Raw genomic sequence first — 17,922 nt, forward strand, 5'->3', positions numbered from 1 at the left:
GGAGCAGGGAGGGGTGCAAGATGCCTTCTACCCCTCTGGATGCTTTCCATCCCCTCTGAGTGGTCCCCAGATTCTCTGGGTCCTTTCCATCCCCTCTGGATGCTTTCTATCCCCTCTAGGTCCTTTCCAGCCCCTCTGGATGTTTCCCAGCCCCTCTGGGTGCTTGCAGACCTCACCAAGGGGTTCTCAGAGCTTTTTGGGCTCCTGCCTGGACTCCATCCCCTTCATTCCATGAGTCTCTGCACCTCCACACCAACCTGGCCTTGTCCTGCTCGCTCCCTTTTCCTTCTCTGCAGCTGCAGCATCCCATGGGAAGGGCCGAGCAGGCTCGGAGCAGGCACGGAGTAGGCTCAGAGCAGGCTGCCCGTGGTGTGTGCAGATGCTCCAGTCCCTGAAGCATTGGCAGTTCTGGGGAAGCAATTCAATTATCCCTCGGGGCGCTGGGAACAGGCTGTGCAGGCTGGAGAGGAGGAATGCCAATGGAGGGGGGCTCGGCAATGCTGCCGGGGTCGGGTGCTCTCCCTGGGACTGGATTTCTCCAGCAGTGGCAGGACAAGGGGAATGGTTTCCAACGGACAGAGAGTAGGGTTGGGTCACATATTAGGAAAAAATGGAAGTGTCACCGAGGCAGTGGCACAACAGCATTGCTGTCCTACCCTGGCTTGCCTTGCGGGCTAAATCTTTAACCAGATCAAGGGTTTAACTTTATCAGTAGCTGGAAAAACGTGGCACCACTTCCCTGGGGCAAAGTATCTTGATCTCTGCAGAAATGCCTTTTCCTGGGCCTCACTCAGCAGCTCCTTTGGCATGGGGAGCCGTGGGACCCTCTGGAGCAGGGGGCACCAGAGCCCCATGCCACACCTGGGCTCCCAGCTGCTTTTCCCTCCAAAATCACAATTTTGAAGAGCTGGCACTTCCCCTGGCAGGGTGTGTACCCGGTCACGGATTGCCCTCCTGGTGGGCAGTGCAGGAGGGATGCCACCCCCGGAGCAGAGGCTTCTGTGCCCCCTCAGGGGAGCCCCCCAAAATCCCCCTGCCAGCCCTGGAAAACCTTGCACATCCCCTGCCCAGAGCAGCATGATGGATTATTGTTATTAGAGGTGGAGAACAGTTTCTGTGCACAGCCGGGTGGCTCAGGAGCAATTCGTCACCCACCGGCGACGGGGGCCGGGCTGTCCCTCTGTCCCTCTGTCCCTCTGTCCCTCTGTCCCTGCCCCGGTGGGAGCTCTCTGCAGCCTCGGCAGGCTCGGGGCGCGGCCGGATGGAGCCCAATCTGATGGGCACGGGCAGGGCTTTGGCAGCGGCTCAGCCGCAGGGCAGGGCTCCGACCTGAGCTGATCCCTGTGCCCGGGGCATCCTGTGGGACAAGGAGGTGGGACGGCAACCCCCAGCTCCACAGCAGCCCCCAGCCCCATGGCAGAGATCTATCCCCAGCCCCATGGCAGAGATCCATCCCCAGCCCCACGGCAGGGGTGATCCCCATCCCGGTGCCCCCATCCCCTGTCCCCATCCCGGTGATGCCCCCACCCAGCAGAGGGGCAGAGAGGCAGCGAGGGGACGCTGGGAGCACCCACAGCCCTGGCACAGGGATGCGGGGCAGTGCCAGCCCCAGCAGTGCCAGCCCAGCCCGGGCTCAGCTGGCAGCACCAGCACAGCAGGACAGGCACAGCCGGTGCAGGCGGCGAGGGGGGGCTGTAATGACGGTCCAGCTCAGCAAAGGTAGCAGAGCATGAAAGCAATTTCACACTTTATTAGACAATTCAGGTGCCAGCTGCACCAGCCTGGAGCGAGCGCTGCTGTTCACGGCTCCTCTCCTGCTCTGCAGCCCCGGGCTCCCTCTCCATGGGGCTCAGCCCCTCCTCGGGCCACGCTGGTCCCAGCTGGCACACGAGGGGCCCGTGAGGGTGGTCAGGGGTTTGAGCTGCCCCTCGTGGGCACCACAGGGTGGGCAGGTGGCAGAACATTGCAGCACAGGCTGGCTCAGCCTGGCAGCGTGGGCAACCCGAGCTCTGTGCCCAAAGCCACTGGGGCTGGCTGTGCCCTTCAGCCCAGGGCAGCCACCCTGCTCCTCCTGGCTCCCTCCGCCCTCTCCTTTCTGCACCCCGTGCTGAGGGGACGGCTCTGGGATTGGGGTTTGTGGCAGCTTTTCCTCACACCTCCCTGCCCCGGGGTGCCCCAGCAGAGCCGATGGGCACACGGACACCTGGGCACTCAGCCGTGCTCCTGGCACGCCGGGATGCACCTGGGGTGTGCTGTGTGTCCCTGCCGCGTCCCCGGGGAGCAGCGGGCACACGGAGCTGCTCCCGGCACGTGGCCGGGCTGGCACCCGCGCCCCGGGGACGCTGTCACACCCGCGGGTGGACAATATCCAAACGCCTGCACGTCCAGGATATGAATCAGCGCGGACAGGAGCGCGGCAGCCGCGCTGGGACACCCGGAGCTGCCCCGGAGGCGGCTCGGGCAGCCAGGCAGCGCCGCTGCCAAATTCCGGGCGGGCTGAGGGCGGGTCAGGGGCGGCAGCGGCTCCGCTGGCACCTCCGATCAGCCCGGGCACGGCAAAGCCCCGGCCTGGCAAAGCCCCGGCCTGGCACGCATTCCCCTGTTTGCACGGCTCCGTTCCCCGGTGCCAAGCATGGCACGGTGGCACCGGGCCAGGGCCGTGCCTAACCTTGACCTGGCTGCTGGCGAGCAGTCCCAGCTGTCCCCCCGTGCCCCGGGCACAGGCATGTTCCAGCGGGCCAGCCAGAGCATTCCTCCCGGGAGAGCCTGTCCTTGAGAGGCTATTTAAAGGCACACTTGTGCCCTTTATCCCCCTCATGGCTGGGCTGCAAGAGCCCCGTGCCCTCCCGTGACTCCAGGAGGGCATTTCCAGGCTCAGGGCAGCAGCAGTGCCGTGAGTTTGGGTGAATTCAGGGAGAAGGGAGGGATGCAGGCACCCACGTCCTGCAGGGACCCATCTCCAAGCCCTATCCTGGGGACAGAGCCCTGGGAAAGGTGCCCCAGCCATCGAGGCTGGCAGCAGGGCTGGGGGGACTGCAGAGCCCAGCTCACCCCTTGGCACCCACGTGAACTCAGTGCCCTCTTCCTGCTGGATGTGCAGCCCAGCCCTGCCCAGCCCAGATCAGGGCCCAGGCAGCAGCAGGCTCAGCACTCCGTGTGCCACCGTCACCTTTCGGCCCCCAAAGGGTCTCAGGCACCCAGGGCTGTGGAGCAGGACCTGCCCACTGCTGCCATGGCTGGCACAGGGCTGATTGCTGGTGCTTGGCTGGGGAGGGAAACCCGACCTGGTGGGGTTTGGTTAGGGATGGAAAAACCCAGAGGAGGCACCTGCAGGGAGCTGGAGGGGTGAGCCTGTGCCTGCAGGGCCTGGGCTGGGTGGGCAAGCACAGACACAGCCCCTGCTCACTGACCCTCATCCCCAGCCTGCTCATTTTCCCTTGCTGAGGAGCCCACCAGCCTTTCCCCAGGCCGGGAGCATCCCCAGGACACGTCCCCAGCGCTGGCACTGCTGTCCCCTCCCAGGTTTGGTGTAGCTGAGCATTTCCTCAGGCCTTTCATTGGCACCTGGGCAGAGCTGGCTGCCCCCAGCCACCCCCCAGGTCCGGGTGAAAGGAGGCTGAGCCCCGCTCTGCCTCACACCGGACCCCAGCCCCGCACAGTGCACTGCCTGGGGCTGTCCCCACCCGCCTGGCACCTGCCCAGGGTTGGGTGAGGCCGTGCCAGCCTGCCCCCTGCCCAGCCCGCGGGCACGGCCGCACTGGGAGCCCGCGGGGAGCCCGTGGGTGGCCGGGCGTGCTGCTGCCCCGGGCACGGCAGGGCAGGGCAGGGCACGGCACGGGCACCTTTGATGTGGGCGGCCCAGGCGACGCCAGCCGGGTGCTCCACTGGCCTGGGTGAGGGATGGGCAGCGTGCGGTGCCAGTCCCGGGGCGCTCCTGAAGCCTCCTCTGGCACCACGGCAGGGCTGCCCACCTCGGCCCCATCAGCATCCCCTAACAGTGCAACCAGGGGGAAACTGAGGCACGGACACCTCGGGAATGGTGGGAGGGGTCTCTCCGTTCTCAAACCGAGCCTTGGGTCAGGACCGACACGGATCGATTCTCCCAAGAACCGCTTCCATGGGACCTGTGCCAGCCCGCCGGGGATGTGTGCTGCTCGGGGGTCCCGGGGGTCCCGATCTCGGTCCCCCCGAGCGGGGCGGGCCCGGGCGGTGCCCCCGCCCCAGCGCCCCCCGTGCGGGCCCACAGGGCACCGGGAGCGGGTGCGGGGCGCCCTCTGGCGGCCACAGCCCCGCCCTGCCACGGGGCTCGGGGTGCCCAGGGAGAGAATCCTCCGGTACTGAGGTGCCCAGATAGCCAAATCCTCAGGTGCCCAGCGAGCAAAATCCTCAGGCGGTCAGGGAGCAAAATTCCCAGGTGCCCAGTTTCTCAGGCACTCAGGTGCCCAGGTAGCCAAATTCTCAGGTGCCCAGGTGCCCAGTTTCTTAGATACTCAGGTGACCAGATAGCCAAATTCTCAGGTGCCCAGTTTCTCAGGTACCCAAGCAGCCAAATTCTCAGGCACTCAGGTGCCCCAGTGCCCAGGTGCTCAGTGCCCAGGTGCCCCAGTGCCCCTGCCTGGCTGAGGACCCCTCTGCAGTGCTGCTCCTCTGCTGCTCAATCCTGCCCTAAGCAGGGACGACACCACCTCATCTCCGCAGGACACATTTGTCACTCACTGGGATTGCAGCAAATCCCCGGATAACTGCAGCCACCTGCCCTCACTCCCCGGCGCTGCTTTGCTTTGTGCCAACACGCACAGAGCACCTGGCACCCTCACACCTGCTGTCAAAAGGCGCCTCCCAAGTGCCAACCTCGTGCCCCTGTCCCTCGGGTGCCTCCCACCACCTTCCCAGCCGGGGGCTGCCTCCCTCCAGCATCTCCTGCGAGGTTTCCTCAGTGCCAGGCTGGCTCCCTCCATCCTTGCCCAGCTGGGGCTGGCACGCTCACACGGGCAGGCTCCAGCCCGCCGGCTCCTGCACGGGCACGGTCACCAGGTAGCTGGAGGGCACGTAGCCCCTCTGGCCGTTCGCCTCCACCAGGCTCCACTCCGCGCTGCCCTTCTTGTCGTGGGGCTCCAGCAGCAGCACGGGCTGCCCCGCCTGCAGGCTCAGCTCCTGCGGGCTCCGTGCTGCGAAGGAGAAGCCGGCAACCACCTGGGGAGGCAGGGAAAGAAAAGAGGGAGGGAGGGATGGAGGGAGCCCTGGCCACCACCTGGGGGAGGCAGGGAACGAAAGAGGGAGGGAGGGAGCCCTGGCTGGAGCTGGGAGTCAATGTGGCAAGGATGTGGCAGCTCCCAGACGGCAGCACAGCAGCGCCATGGATGGAGGGGCTGACCCACCAAGGATGGCTCTCTTGCCCTGTGCGCCCTGGTGCCAGCAAGGGGGACACCTGGAAAAGCAGCTCCACCTTCCCAGCCACACCAGGACGAGCAGGGAGCTCGTGGGGTTGCTGGAAATGGGATGTTCCCCACTCTCACCTGGAATGTTGGGGTGAAGGTGGCCACCTGAGGCCTGGGAGCTTCAGGGGATGCACAGGAATGTCTCCTTCTCTCTGAGTCACCGTCCAGGCCCAGCAGCTGCATCACAGGCGGCTGCTGCACCTGCACTGGGCTGTAGGGCCGGAGCTTTGCAGCAGGGACAAACCCTCGGGGACCTGCAGGACACACACACAGCCAGGTGTGGAGACACAGCACTGACACTGCAGGACACACACACAGCCAGGTGTGGAGACACAGCACTGACACTGCAGGACACACACACACACAGCCAGGTGTGGAGACAGCACTGACACTGCAGGACACACACACACACACAGCCAGGTGTGGAGACAGCACTGACACTGCAGGACACACACACACACACAGCCAGGTGTGGAGACAGCACTGACACTGCAGGACACACACACACAGCCAGGTGTGGAGACACAGCATTGACACTGCAGGACACACACACACACAGCCAGGTGTGGAGACACAGCACTGACACTGCAGGACACACACACACACACAGCCAGGTGTGGAGACAGCACTGACACTGCAGGACACACACACACACACAGCCAGGTGTGGAGACAGCACTGACACTGCAGGACACACACACAGCCAGGTGTGGAGACAGCACTGACACTGCAGGACACACACACACACAGCCAGGTGTGGAGACAGCACTGACACTGCAGGACACACACACAGCCAGGTGTGGAGACACAGCACTGACACTGCAGGACACACACACACACAGCCAGGTGTGGAGACAGCACTGACACTGCAGGACACACACACACACACAGCCAGGTGTGGAGACAGCACTGACACTGCAGGACACACACACAGCCAGGTGTGGAGACACAGCACTGACACTGCAGGACACACACACACACACAGCCAGGTGTGGAGACAGCACTGACACTGCAGGACACACACACAGCCAGGTCACGGGGCCCTGCTGCCTGGCACACACAGGAGACAGGAGTCACAACTGGGCTGTGGCCTGGCATGGCACAGCAGCCCTGTCCATCACATCCAGGAGAAATCCCCACTAAAAGGGAATTCCATGTGTTTCTGTGTGCGTGGATCACCTTCCCCAGCCATGACACTCCCCCTGGGGAATCACCTGAGCCTTACAGCTGATGGCAGAGCTCAGGAGGCCCTGGGCTGAGCACAGCCTGGAAAGGAGCACAGGAGAGCACGGCCTGCTCCTTCATCCAGGATAGGAAATGATTGAGGTGCACCTGGCCCTGGTGCCAGGGTGAGGAGAGGCTGCCCACAGTGCCCACAGTGCCCACATACCTCCAGCATCCACCAGCCACCTGCTGGTGTTGCCCTTGGTGTCGGAGCTTTGCAGCAGGGCCACGATCTGTCCCCTGAGCAAGGTCAGGTCCAGCTCTCTGCTGCCACTGGTGTTGCTGGTCACTTGGTAGAGCTTGTCTGGGCCGTGCTTGCTCACAAGGGAAAGGACCTTCCTCTCCTCAGCTGGGGTCAGAGCCTGGTGGGGAGAGGAGACACAGGAGCACTCCATGAGACCCCCACTCCTGCTCTCCTTCTGCAGGATCACACCCCAGGCTAACAGCAGAACCTCCTTCGCACCCGCAGGTTTGGAGATGGGAGCCCAGAGCCAGCAGAGCTGAGCTCCTGCATCCCTGCTTGTCCCCAGCTCTCAGGGGCTTGGGGGAATCCTGTGGCACCCCTGGGCCCATCCTGGGCCAGCCTCCCCACCAAGGGCATTTCCTGCCCTGGGGAGCCACAGCCCAATGTCTGAGCAGGCCTGAGCCCCGCCCTGCCCTGCCCCTACCTGTGTGCCAGGGCTGGGTGCCACGGTCTCAAAGGCCTGGCAGAAGGCACGGAGCTGGGCACCCGACTGCTGCAGGCTGTCCTCCACCACCTTCCAGAAGCTGGGCAGGGCCATGTGCCCATGGGGCAGCTGTGGAGACAGGCTGGGGTCAGGGAGAGGCAGAGGGAGGCAGGAGGAGGAAAAGGGCTGAGGAAGCAAGAGAGCAGACCTGGCCACTAAATTCACCTTGCACAGGGGATCAATGTGCTCCTCTCTGGCTCTGAGCTGCACCTTGTTCTGCTCCTGCTCCTGGCTCAGGCCAGGGCTGTGCTCTACCCCAGGGCTTCTGACAGCCCTCCCTCCCTCCCCGTATTTACAAACATCAGAGAGTTTTGAGCAATGAGGAGTTCTGGGAGACATCTCCCAGGGCATGGGGCTGGGGGAGGCTGTTCCCAGCCCAGCAGCTGCCTTTCCCCTCCCTGCCTTGCTGGCACAGGGCTCTCAGGAGCCCTGAGCTCACACTGATCTCAGACAGCAGCACATCCATAAATTACCAGCAGTGTCAACAAACAGAAAGCAGGACAGTGTCTGACAGTGCAGAAGAGAAAATTTGGCTTTTCCTGGGCAGGAAGGAAGGGAGATCCTTACAAATGCTCCACAGGGAGCTGTGTGTCTGCAAGGGCAGGCGGGCCACAGCAAACCTTCGGTGCCCTGATGTCTGAGAGATCCCCCAAAGCTGGAGAAGGCAGTTCCAGCTCAGCCCCTGTGCCTGAGGGGTCGCACTTACCTGCTCCAGCTCCTTTTCTGCGTGGTGCAGGACCTGGGCAGCCAAGTCCAGCTGCAGGGCGCTGAAGGAGCGCAGGATCTGCCCCAGGAGCTGCACAGCCGCCTGGTTGAACTGGGGCAGCTCGGCCACCAGCAGGTCATTGATGGCCAGGTAGGTGTTCATGGCTGCCTCCTCATCGTAGCTCACGCTGCCCATCTCGCTCTTCCTCTCCTGGATCTCCTCGTAGTCCAGCAGCTTGTCCAGGCGCTTCTTGACCAGCTGCTGGGGCCCCTCCAGCATGTCTGAGAGGCTGCAGAGGGGCTGCCACACCAGCCTGCCCACACGCTGCTTCTGCCAGGGCACAACCCCAAATTCCAGGTGAGCCCCCAGGCAGGAGCCGCTGCCAGCACAGGGGCAGGGTCTGTGGGGAGTGGGGAGCACCTGGGACATTGCCAGCACAGGGGCAGGGGCCTGGGGGTCTGTGGGGAGTGGGGAGCACCTGGGACATTGCCAGCACAGGGGCAGGGGCCTGGGGGTCTGTGGGGAGTGGGGAGCACCTGGGACATCTTTCCCTGAGGGCTCACAGGATGCCAACCAACACAAACCCTTGGCAGGGAGCCTGACACAATTCCAAACTTGTGCTCCATGGAAACAGCTGGCCAGGACCCTGCAATGGCTCAGAGCAGTCCCAGCTGAGCCTCTGCCCACACCCCTGCCCAGAGCCCATTTAAGGCCCCTCTGCCCATGCCTTGGGGCGTTGTGGTCTCCTCCCCATCTCCCTGGAGGCACATCGGGCTCACGCTGCAGCCCGTCCCAGCCCTGGCTGTGCTCTGGCTGTGTCCCTGTCCCCGGAGCTGTTCCCTCCCTCCCTCCCTGTGCCCGGACTGCAGATGGATCCTGTTACTCCCTGCTGGCCCTGCCTGCCCAGCTGGGCTCTGGGGGACTCTGAGGGCGCCCTCAGCCCTGGCAGGGGTGGGAGGGCTGCAGGAGGTGTGCAGGGCAGGAGCACTCACAAACTCGGGGAACACGGCGCTCTGCAGGAGCTGGGAGAGCCGGCGGTGCTGCTGGGCAGGTCCCTGCTCCATCTGCAGCTCACACAGGTGCGGGCTGGGCAGCAGGAACGCCTGCAAGGGAGGCAGCAGCACACTCCTTGAGCTCCTTCCCGATAATCCTGCGTGGGCAGCTCTTGCCAATCTTTCCTGCAAGGTCTTTCCAGCCCAGGAATTGCTGCTGAACCCTGGGCCGCTCCCCGAGGCTTTCCTGATAATGCCGTGTCTGGGGATTGCACGTTTTGCCAGCACTCAGAGTTTCATTTTCCTCAGATGCCCCGAGGGATTTCCATGAGAAAATCATAGCAGCTGCTGACCCAGGTGATTTCAGAAGGGCAATTTGTTGTCAGGACTGATCTGGGGACATTTCTGCCTTATACACATTATTAAAGTGAGAATTCCCAGGCTGAACAACACCCGGCCTTTTCAATCATTTAAGACCTTGAAATAATGATAAGTTTAAGGACGGATTATTCTCAACTGACACCAGCTCAGACAGTGTTGTCAAAGCCTCAGCTTTGGTTTAAACTCCCCTGGACCTGAGCAATCCTTGGGTATTGTGCAACTCCCTGACACAACAGCTCAGCTGCAAATCCCTGAACATCCCCAACAGCTCCTGATTTCCACAGAGCTTGGAAATATTCCCCAATCCCAAGGAACAGCTCCTGAGGGATGGGGCCAGTGGTCAGGGCGTTACCTCTAGGTGGCCCAGGTAGGATGCCATGTTCTCCTTCAGCGTGGCCACACTGGATGCCACACACTGGAACTTCTCTTCCAGGTCGTCATATTCCTTGTCCTCAGTCTGTCAGGAGAGAGGCAGCTTGTCACCAGCATGGGCAGGGCTGATGCCCATCACTGAGGGCTGAAACAGCAGCCTGGAGCTCACAGGGCAGGGCAGATCTGAGGGGCTCCATGAATCTGAGAAGGGTCAAAACATCGGTGCAGGCAGCAACAAAGCTCTTGGTGTGGTTGTGATGCTGGGGAACACTGGGGTGTCTTTCCTTTTCTGGGGGGCCCAAGGGTCCTGCAGGTCCTTTGGGGGCCAAAGTGCTGCCCTGCAATGCTTTGGGGTGGGGAGTGAGGTGTGTCCCTGCATCCCTGCTTCCCTGCTATCCCACTGCTCCTTGGGCTGATGGAGAACCAGGAGGCAGCAGCAGCCACCCCACCCCACCCCATACCGGCCTTGTCCTCCCCATTCTGCCATTGAGGCACTTGAGGAGCAGCAAAATGCCCCAGAAACGGCCCAGGGAGGGGCAGCAGGTGCCCGGGGGGTGCAGTGAGGGCTGCCCACCTTGGCCACGATGCCAGCCTCGTGCATGAGCAGCCGGCTGAGGCGCGTGGTTTTCTTGGCGATGGAGTGCGTGTTGAGCCGCGCCAGGCGCGCCCGCAGCGTCAGGTGCTCGGCCTTGGTGTATTTGGTTGCTGCCCCGGGTGGGAGGACACAGAATAAGGGGGGAAAAAAAAGATCAGAAGAGGAGACTTCATGGCTGAGCAGGCAAGGAAGGTGAGCAGCACAGGGGCTGATCGGCAGGATAAGCACGAGCCACATCAAAGAAGGGAAGGACTAGGAAAACCAAAGAGAAAGGTGAGCTCCCATCTCTGGGGAGCCTGATTTCTCCTATCCCAAGGGCAGAACTGTTATTCCCCGTTCCCCAGCCCCAGGAATGTGGACAGACTGGTTTAGTCCTCAGCCCCCCCATGCCACCCTGCTCCTGCAGCCTTTGGGTCTTGCCCAGAGTGGCACTGACAGGACCAGAGCAGCTCCAGGAGCTGCCTGCACAGTCTGCAGCAGGATTAAGTGGAGGGCAGGAGAGCTTTGAACTGATTTAGGTGGGAATTAGTGCCCAGGAGACCACTGGAGTCGTGCTGGGTGCTGTGCCCCCTCCTGCACCAAGGCCACTCACCCACTTCGCGGCGCCGCTTGTACTCGTTGATGTTGGCATTGACCTGGGCCATGGCACGAGCCGCTGCCTCCAGGGCTGAGTGGGCACTGGCACTGCTCGGGGTGTTCTCCAGGATCTTCCCCAGCAGCAGAGGGTACTTGGTGACCCTCTGCACGGGCATCACCAGGAAGAAGCTGAGGTCTGAGGCGCCCGTGTGAGGCCTGGCGGGGAGGGGAATTGCTCAGGGCTGGTGGGCAGGGCTGCCCTCTTGCCCTGCTGCTCTCCACGGCTTCTCTGGGAGTGTTTGAGGGACAGAGCAGCCCAGATGTTGTGGGGCATTTCTGGCTGCTCCCTCCAGCTGCAGGGGACTGTGCCTGCCAGCCCTGAGGGCAGTGCCAGCCCTGGGTGGGTATCCTGCCTCCCTGGGCAGCTCTGTGCTCATCCAGCCCCGGGCACGGCATCAGTGGGCAGCAGGGAGGGAAGGTGTTGGCAGTGTCTCCTTCCCACCCACAGGAAGGCACCATCTCTCTGTTGGGAATCACATTGTCTGTGCCCTAAGCAGCATCCCAGGAGCTGCTCCCCTGCCACTGCTGCTCCTCCTGCCTCTGACAGTGTTTGTGACCCCTCTGATAGTTCAGGTCCCCCCCCTGACACAGAGCCTGTGTCTCTCTGGTCCATGTGGGGAGGATGTGCCCTCCCTGGGGAAGGCAGCAGCTGTGGATGGCACCCATCCCTTATTTTGGGATCCATCATAAAAGATTCTGACCCAAGGGTCCAGGACAGGCTGCCAGGAGCTGCCACAAAGGTGGTGGCCGTGATATGACAGCCAGCCTGGTGACACAGATCCACGCAGGCAGCTTGTCCAGAGAGGAGAAGGGCAAAGGCAGGACGTGAAACAGGCACAGGGAGGTGGCGGCTCGGCAGAGGGACCTACACGGTGGCATTGAGGGTGTCCAGGATCTCCTCCTGCAGCCGGGGGTCCCTGCGGTAGCTCTCCACCAGCTGCAGGGCATGGTCGTAGCTGGCACAGTAGATCTTGTAGACAGCCTCCATCTCTTCCTTGAACTCCTGGAACAGCGTGCCTGGGGAGGGAGAGGGGGGCTGGACAGGAGGGTCCCTTCCCATGACAAGGCAGGGCTTTATCCCCAGTCTGGGGGAAGGACAAAGCCAGTGCAGCAATGCCAAGCGTGCCAGGGCAGGGCCCTGCCCCCGAGCACCCTGCTAGGCTGGGCCTGGTGCTGTGCCCATCACTCTGCAGGCTGGGCAGCTCAGCCTTGGCTGGACACGGTGGCACCAGAGCTTCCCAGAACCAAGGCAGGAGCAGGAGGTGCCAGGGCAGGGGCTGGGCTGGCACACCCTCACAGGAGGGCACGGGGCAGCCATGGCACTGCACCACTTACTGATGCCGAGCAGCTGCTCCTGCCCCTGGCCAGGCGTGTCCTCCAGCCCCTTCAGAAAGCGCTGGGACACATGGAGAATGTCGTCGGTGTTGGAGAAGAGTCCTTCCAGGTCCAGCTCGGGCAGCTGAAGGGAACAAAGATGCCCCAGGCTAAGCCAGATACATCAGAGATGGACCAGGTGCTTCAGAGGCACTGCTGGTGACCTTCCACCTGCCCCATGGGACACCCCAGGGAGTGATGCTGTGTTTCAGGAGGCTTTGGGGATGCTGAGGCCTGTCTGGGCTCCCAGGGTGGCTGTACTGGGTCAGACCCAGTGTCCATCCAACCCCAGAGCCTGGCTGGTGAGGGGAGCACAGGGAGGTGGGAGGAGCACCTGCAGTGATTTGGGCATCTCTCAGCTGTGCACAGAGTCCCCCTGCAGTCCCCTGGCAGGGGTGTCCCGTGTCACCTGCTTGTCCTGGAGGTGAGCCCGGATGTCACGCACGCACAGCTGCATGTTGTGCACGTAGCTGGCCTCGGTGCTGAGGAGCTCCTCCACGGCCAGGCGCTGGCTCAGCTCCATCCTGTCACCGGGCATCTCCTCGTACACGGCCTCCTCGGCCTCAGCTGCATCCTCGGGGCCGGGCTCTGCACTCGCCATCTCTGCGGGGACCTGCAGGGGTGGCAAAGGCAGCCCTGGCACCGGTGCTGTGAGCCCAACCCAGCTCGGTGCCCGCGCTCCCTCCCCTGGACCTCTCAGCACGTCCCCAGGGACACTCGGCCCCTCTGCACACTCCAAACCCACAAAACCATCCAGTGCTGCGAGGCAGGAGCAGGCTGGCTGCAGACACCCACGTGTGGCAGGCAGGGACGTGCCACACACACATGCCCACGCTCTGGTGACCTCGTGTGGGGCAAGGGGGCCCCCGGGTGCCAGCAGGGGCCTGGCAGCTGCCACCCAGCACTGGGACTGGGCAGGGACCCGTCCCCATGGCAGAGCAGGGTTTGCCACCTCCGTCGCAGCTCCGTGCTGCCAGGGCCAATTGTTCCCTCCCTGCCTTGGCTGGCGGCGCCTGGCACCTTGCCTGGCATTCAAGGGTCCTGTTCAAAGTACAAAGAGTGGTTCTGCAGTGCTGGAACAAGAGATGTTTCTGTGACAGCAAGAGCTGCTTTAAAAGCCACTGGGATGGGGGAGAAGTGGGCAGAGCTGCTGCTGCCTCTGCCAGCTGCACTGGCAGCCCCTGGTACGCAATGCCAGGGCCCTGCGTGGCACAGCACACTCTTCTCTCCTCTCTGCCGTGGAAAGTCTGAGCTGATTGCTGACATTTTCTTCTCAGGAAACACACTCTGCTCTAACTGATACCAGGGAGCATGAGCAGCTCCCAGAGCATCACAAACAGTGCTTGGCTGCTGGCAGGAAGGCCTTGAGAGACAGAGAGGTGTGGCACAGGCACAGCTGGCTGTGACAGCCCTGGCCGGGCAGGATTCCTGCCAGGCTCCTGCGGAGGAGGAGAGCAGCAAGGGCAAGGCAGAGGTGGCAGATAAAAGCCAGATGGCACAAGCAGCAGCACAGACTTTGCCCTGCCCTGCCTGCCCAGCCAGTGCCAGCCTCCACAGCCAGACTGTGCCGTGCCAGGTGCCCCCTTTGGAGGCTGCAGCCCCTCTCCCTGTCCCCACCGGGTCCAGCTGACAAAAGCTGATGCAGTGCAAGCTGCGGGCAGGGCCACTGTCCCCTCCTGGCACACGCCCACTGCTGGGCTTGGCACAGCAGGCAAAGTGGCATTGGACCTGCGCTTGCCCGACAGGAGTGTGTCACCCTGCCAGCTGTCACCCTGTCCTCTGGGACTTGGCTGCCTGTCCTGCCTGTGGCTGCCATGGGACATGGGGAGGAGGAGACTTTCCTGCACCCCTCTGGGTGCTCCCGAGGTGTCCGGGCAGAGGGATTCCCATCAAGGACCAGTGTCCTCTGCCTGGGTGGCAGCAAAGCCCCAGTTCAGTGGAGGCAGGTGGAAAGGACCCATCTGAGACACCCCCGAGCCCTGGAGGGGCGCCCTGCAGTTCAGGGCATGCCAGTATTGGGGTGTCCCTGGTCCCTGCAGCAGCATCCCCAGGCTGCTGAAACCTCCTTGCCTCCCCTCACCCCCCTGGCCTGACACCGCAGAGGGACAAGGGGACAGTGCAAAAGGAAGCCACAGCATTTCTGGGCAGCGTTGGAGCAGGCAGACAGCGCAGGAGCAGGTTTCCTTTTCCCAGCCCCCCTCCCAGGCAGCTTCCCGCATTTGAGCTGTCACTGCTGCCTCGGCTGCTGCCAGCACCCCTGTCCCTACGGGGGCTGCGGGCATCCCTATCCCTATGGGGGGCTGCCATCACCCCTGTCCTTACAGAGGCTGCCAGCATCCCTGTCCATGACGGAGGGGCTCCAGGCATCCCTGTCCCTGTTGGGGCTCCAGGCATCCCTGTCCCCGGTGGGGCTCCGGGCATCCCTGGCCGTGACGCGGAGACCGGCCCGGCCCTCCCGCGCACCGGGGTCGCCGGCTCTCACCTGCAGCTCCCACCGCGCCCCAGGAGCGTCACCCCCGCTCCCCAGCCAGCCCAGCCTCGCCTCTGCCCCCCGAAATCCCGGTCCCGGCTCTCACCTGCGGAGCGGGCGGGGTTGCGCAGGTTGCCGTGCCCGGCCGCGCTGCCGCTCTGCGGGCGGGGACGGCGCAGCCGCTGCTGCGGGCACGGGGGATCCCGAGCGGGGCTGGTCCCGAGCGGGGGATAACCCCGAGCGGGGGCTGATCCCGCCCCGGGGCCCGGCCCCGCCGCTCGGGGCCGCCGCAGCCGCCGCCGCTCGGTGTCGGTCGGGCAGAGCGGGGCGGGCCCTGCGCAAGCCCGCCGGGCGGGGGGGGCTGGCGGCCGGCCCGGCTGGCACCGGCTGGCCCGAGCACCGCCCCCGCAGCAGCGGCACCGGCACGGGCTCCTGTCCGTGAGAACAGCCCAGCCCCGGTCCGGATCGGCCCCGGCTGGCACCGGCTGGCCCGAGCACCGCCCCCGCAGCACCGGCACCGGCACGGGCTCCTGTCCGTGAGAACAGCCCAGCCCCGGTCCGGATCGGCCCCGGCTGGCACCGGCTGGCCCGAGCACCGCCCCCGCAGCAGCGGCACGGGCACCGGGATGGGCTCATACCCGCGAGAACAGCCGAGCCCCGGTCCGGATCGGACCCCGGGACCGCCTGCGCTGTGCCCCCCGTCCGTCCATGCAGCCCCCGGTGCGCTGTGCCGGCAGGGCAGGGGGCACACGGGAGACAGGGGAAACACCGGGATACGGGAGACACACCGGGATACAGGGGACACACCCCTCGCCCCTGCCACCAATAACAGGGCCAGGTCCCCCAGGTCTCCCTGGCATTGTGGCTCCGAGGTACAGCCCCAGTGATGCCCTGCTGTTCCCACAGCCCAGCCCAAACGCGCAGGGTTCCTGCTGTGTTATCCCAAGGTCAGGCATGTCCCGGCACTGCTCTGCTGTCCCTACCTCTGCTGAGCCTCGGGAACGGGGACAGAGAAAACAGAAATGAAAATAGAACCCAGGAAGCTCGGACATGGGGAACCAGTGCCTGCTTGACACGAAGTTGGTTTTTATTCTCGGTGAGGTGTTTGCATCCTTATAAACAAGTTATTGAGAAGAGAGAGGCTGTTCACTTGTCCCGACCACAGGGAGGGGATGGCAGCACCGGGGTTTTTCCAGGCTAACCCACGGTGTGCAGAAGGTCAGAAGGTGTCACTGTGAAAAGGACTCTGAGTTTTCAGTGACTCATGCAGGACAAGGCAGCATCTGTGACCAGATCCAAAACTCCCCATGGGCCAGGACAAGCTCTCTGGCACTTCCAGCCCTTCCCTCTGGGTCCCTTTGTGGGACCCTTTCTGATGTGGGCTGGGCAGGGCAGCACAGGAACCCACATGCACCTGCTCCATCTGCTCCCAGCCAGTGCTGGTGCCACAAAGGCCATCCTGTCCCACTGCTTGTCCTGCCACAAGGGCCATCCTGTCCCACTGCTGGTCCTGCCACAAGGGCCATCCTGTCCCACTGCTGGTCCTGCCTGCCTCCCATCCTGCCCACAGAGAGACAAAACTCATGGAACTGGCTGGCTGGGTGGTAAAGCACCCCAGCAGGATCATTCCCAGGCTGGTCTGTGCCACAGGGGCGCAGGCAGTGACACGGTGACAGGAGGGACCCACACACGGCTGGGCAGCGAGGGCATTACCTGGCTGTGGCCTTGGGCACACAGATGTCCTTCCTCCCTCACAGACGGCAGCAGGGCTTCAGTCCTTGCCCGGGGGCTCTCTGAAGCAGCAAGAGGCCCCTTGGGCTGGCATTGCTCTGATGCCAGTTCTCAGCTCCATCTCACTGCCATGTCCAACAGAGCCATGGGGACACACCACAGCTGCTTTGCTCCCATCAGCACATTGTGGATGATTCAGGGCAGGAACCACCAGGGAATCCAGCAGGGCAGAGCTCCCTCCTCCCCCAGCATCTCCATCCCACCGGGCAGGAGCGACACCCCATCCCCACCCCCTCCCCGGCCAGCTCACACCACGGGTGCTCCCTCAGGCACATTTCCCATTCCAGTCTGCTTTTTCAGAGGCAGGATAAGCTGGCTCCGGCGAGTTCCTTGCAGGATGGGCTTGTCCTGCTTCCTGACAGCTCCTTCCCTCGGCACAAGCCGTTTCCTTCCTGCCCCGCTGCTGGCACCAACACCTCCCGTGCAGCCCTCGCTGGGGCTGCGGCTCTGCCCGCCTCACCTGGGAGCCCGGGGAGCGCCGTGTGACAGGGACAGCGCTGTGTGACAGGGACAGCGCCGTGTGACAGGGACAGCGCTGTGTGACAATGAAAGCGCCGTGTGACAGGGACAGCGCTGTGTGACAGGGACAGCGCTGTCGCCGCTCCAGGCCTCCCCGGGAGGAGTGGCAGCGGGCTGCCTGCCCCGGCCCGGCTCTCCTTACACCGGGAAAACAAGCAGGCGCCGGCTGGTCGAGCACAAGTGTGTGTGCGCCAGGGCTGTGGGCAGGGGAGGCCAAGCTGAAGTGTCCCAGCAGGGCGGGCTGTCCCCTGGCACCCAGCTGGGTGGGATGCCACCCTGCCAACACAAACCTGGCAAGCTGGGCAGGGAGTGGGGTGTCCTGTGGGACCCTGCAGGGAGGCAGCACCGGCTTCTCCTGCAGCAGAGCCAGCTTTGTGCAAGCCCATTGCAAAACTGCTTCTGACAGAGCAGGGCGAGCCACCTCCACAGCACTGCCCAGCCCTCTCCAGAGCCACTGGAGCCCTCTCCAGAGCCAGTGGCACTGCAGGAGAGCATTGCCCAGCCCTCTCCAGACCTACTGCCCCTGCAGGAGTGGGTGCCAGCCCTTCTCTGGCAGTATTTAAGGAAAAACCCAACCCCGTGAGGCTGGTGGGACTCGATCCCTGGGACTCTCCTGTGTGATGAGCACAGCCTCAGCAGGGCCTGGAGCAGCACCTGATGATGGTTCTGCGCTCTGGCTCCAAACAGGACGTGGTGA

General features: G+C 63.7%; 1 protein-coding gene across 3 annotated transcripts; it reads right to left on the reverse strand.

Moving 5' to 3' along the window:
* Positions 1 to 4,386: 4,386 nt before the first annotated feature.
* Positions 4,387 to 16,648, reverse strand: ARHGEF37 (Rho guanine nucleotide exchange factor 37). Of its 3 annotated transcripts, none has more exons than XM_054287869.1 (13): positions 16,629 to 16,648; positions 12,855 to 13,058; positions 12,407 to 12,530; positions 11,941 to 12,088; positions 11,028 to 11,227; positions 10,415 to 10,545; positions 9,821 to 9,925; positions 9,088 to 9,198; positions 8,096 to 8,425; positions 7,330 to 7,458; positions 6,828 to 7,023; positions 5,517 to 5,692; positions 4,388 to 5,193 (listed from the first exon to the last, which is right to left on the reverse strand). In XM_054287869.1, exons 2-13 carry the CDS (start codon positions 13,044 to 13,046, stop codon positions 4,984 to 4,986), a joined length of 2,052 nt encoding a protein of 683 aa, XP_054143844.1. In that variant the 5' UTR covers positions 13,047 to 13,058; positions 16,629 to 16,648; the 3' UTR covers positions 4,388 to 4,983. The 3 variants fall into 3 exon arrangements, with proteins under 3 accessions (XP_054143845.1, XP_054143844.1, XP_054143843.1); XM_054287868.1 differs by lacking the exon at positions 16,629 to 16,648 and adding an exon at positions 15,022 to 15,091; XM_054287870.1 differs by lacking the exons at positions 9,088 to 9,198; positions 16,629 to 16,648 and adding an exon at positions 15,022 to 15,091 and having other exon boundaries at positions 4,387 to 5,193.
* Positions 16,649 to 17,922: the final 1,274 nt, after the last annotated feature.

The sequence above is a fragment of the Melozone crissalis genome, unplaced genomic scaffold, assembly GCF_028551555.1.
Source record: "Melozone crissalis strain CALT ecotype California unplaced genomic scaffold, PUWL_Pcris_2 ptg000061l_1, whole genome shotgun sequence".
In the NCBI taxonomy this organism is placed as follows: Eukaryota; Metazoa; Chordata; class Aves; order Passeriformes; family Passerellidae; genus Melozone; species Melozone crissalis.

Coding starts and splice junctions, on each gene's coding strand:
- ARHGEF37 (XM_054287869.1), bottom strand. CDS start 13,046: ATGGCGAGTGCAGAGCCCGGCCCCGAGGATGCAGCTGAGGCCGAGGAG. Junction 12,531..12,854: donor CTCACCTCCAGGACAAGCAG/GTGACACGGGAC, acceptor TGTTCCCTTCAG/CTGCCCGAGCTGGACCTGGA. Junction 5,194..5,516: donor CCTTCACCCCAACATTCCAG/GTGAGAGTGGGG, acceptor CTGCCTCCCCAG/GTGGTTGCCGGCTTCTCCTT.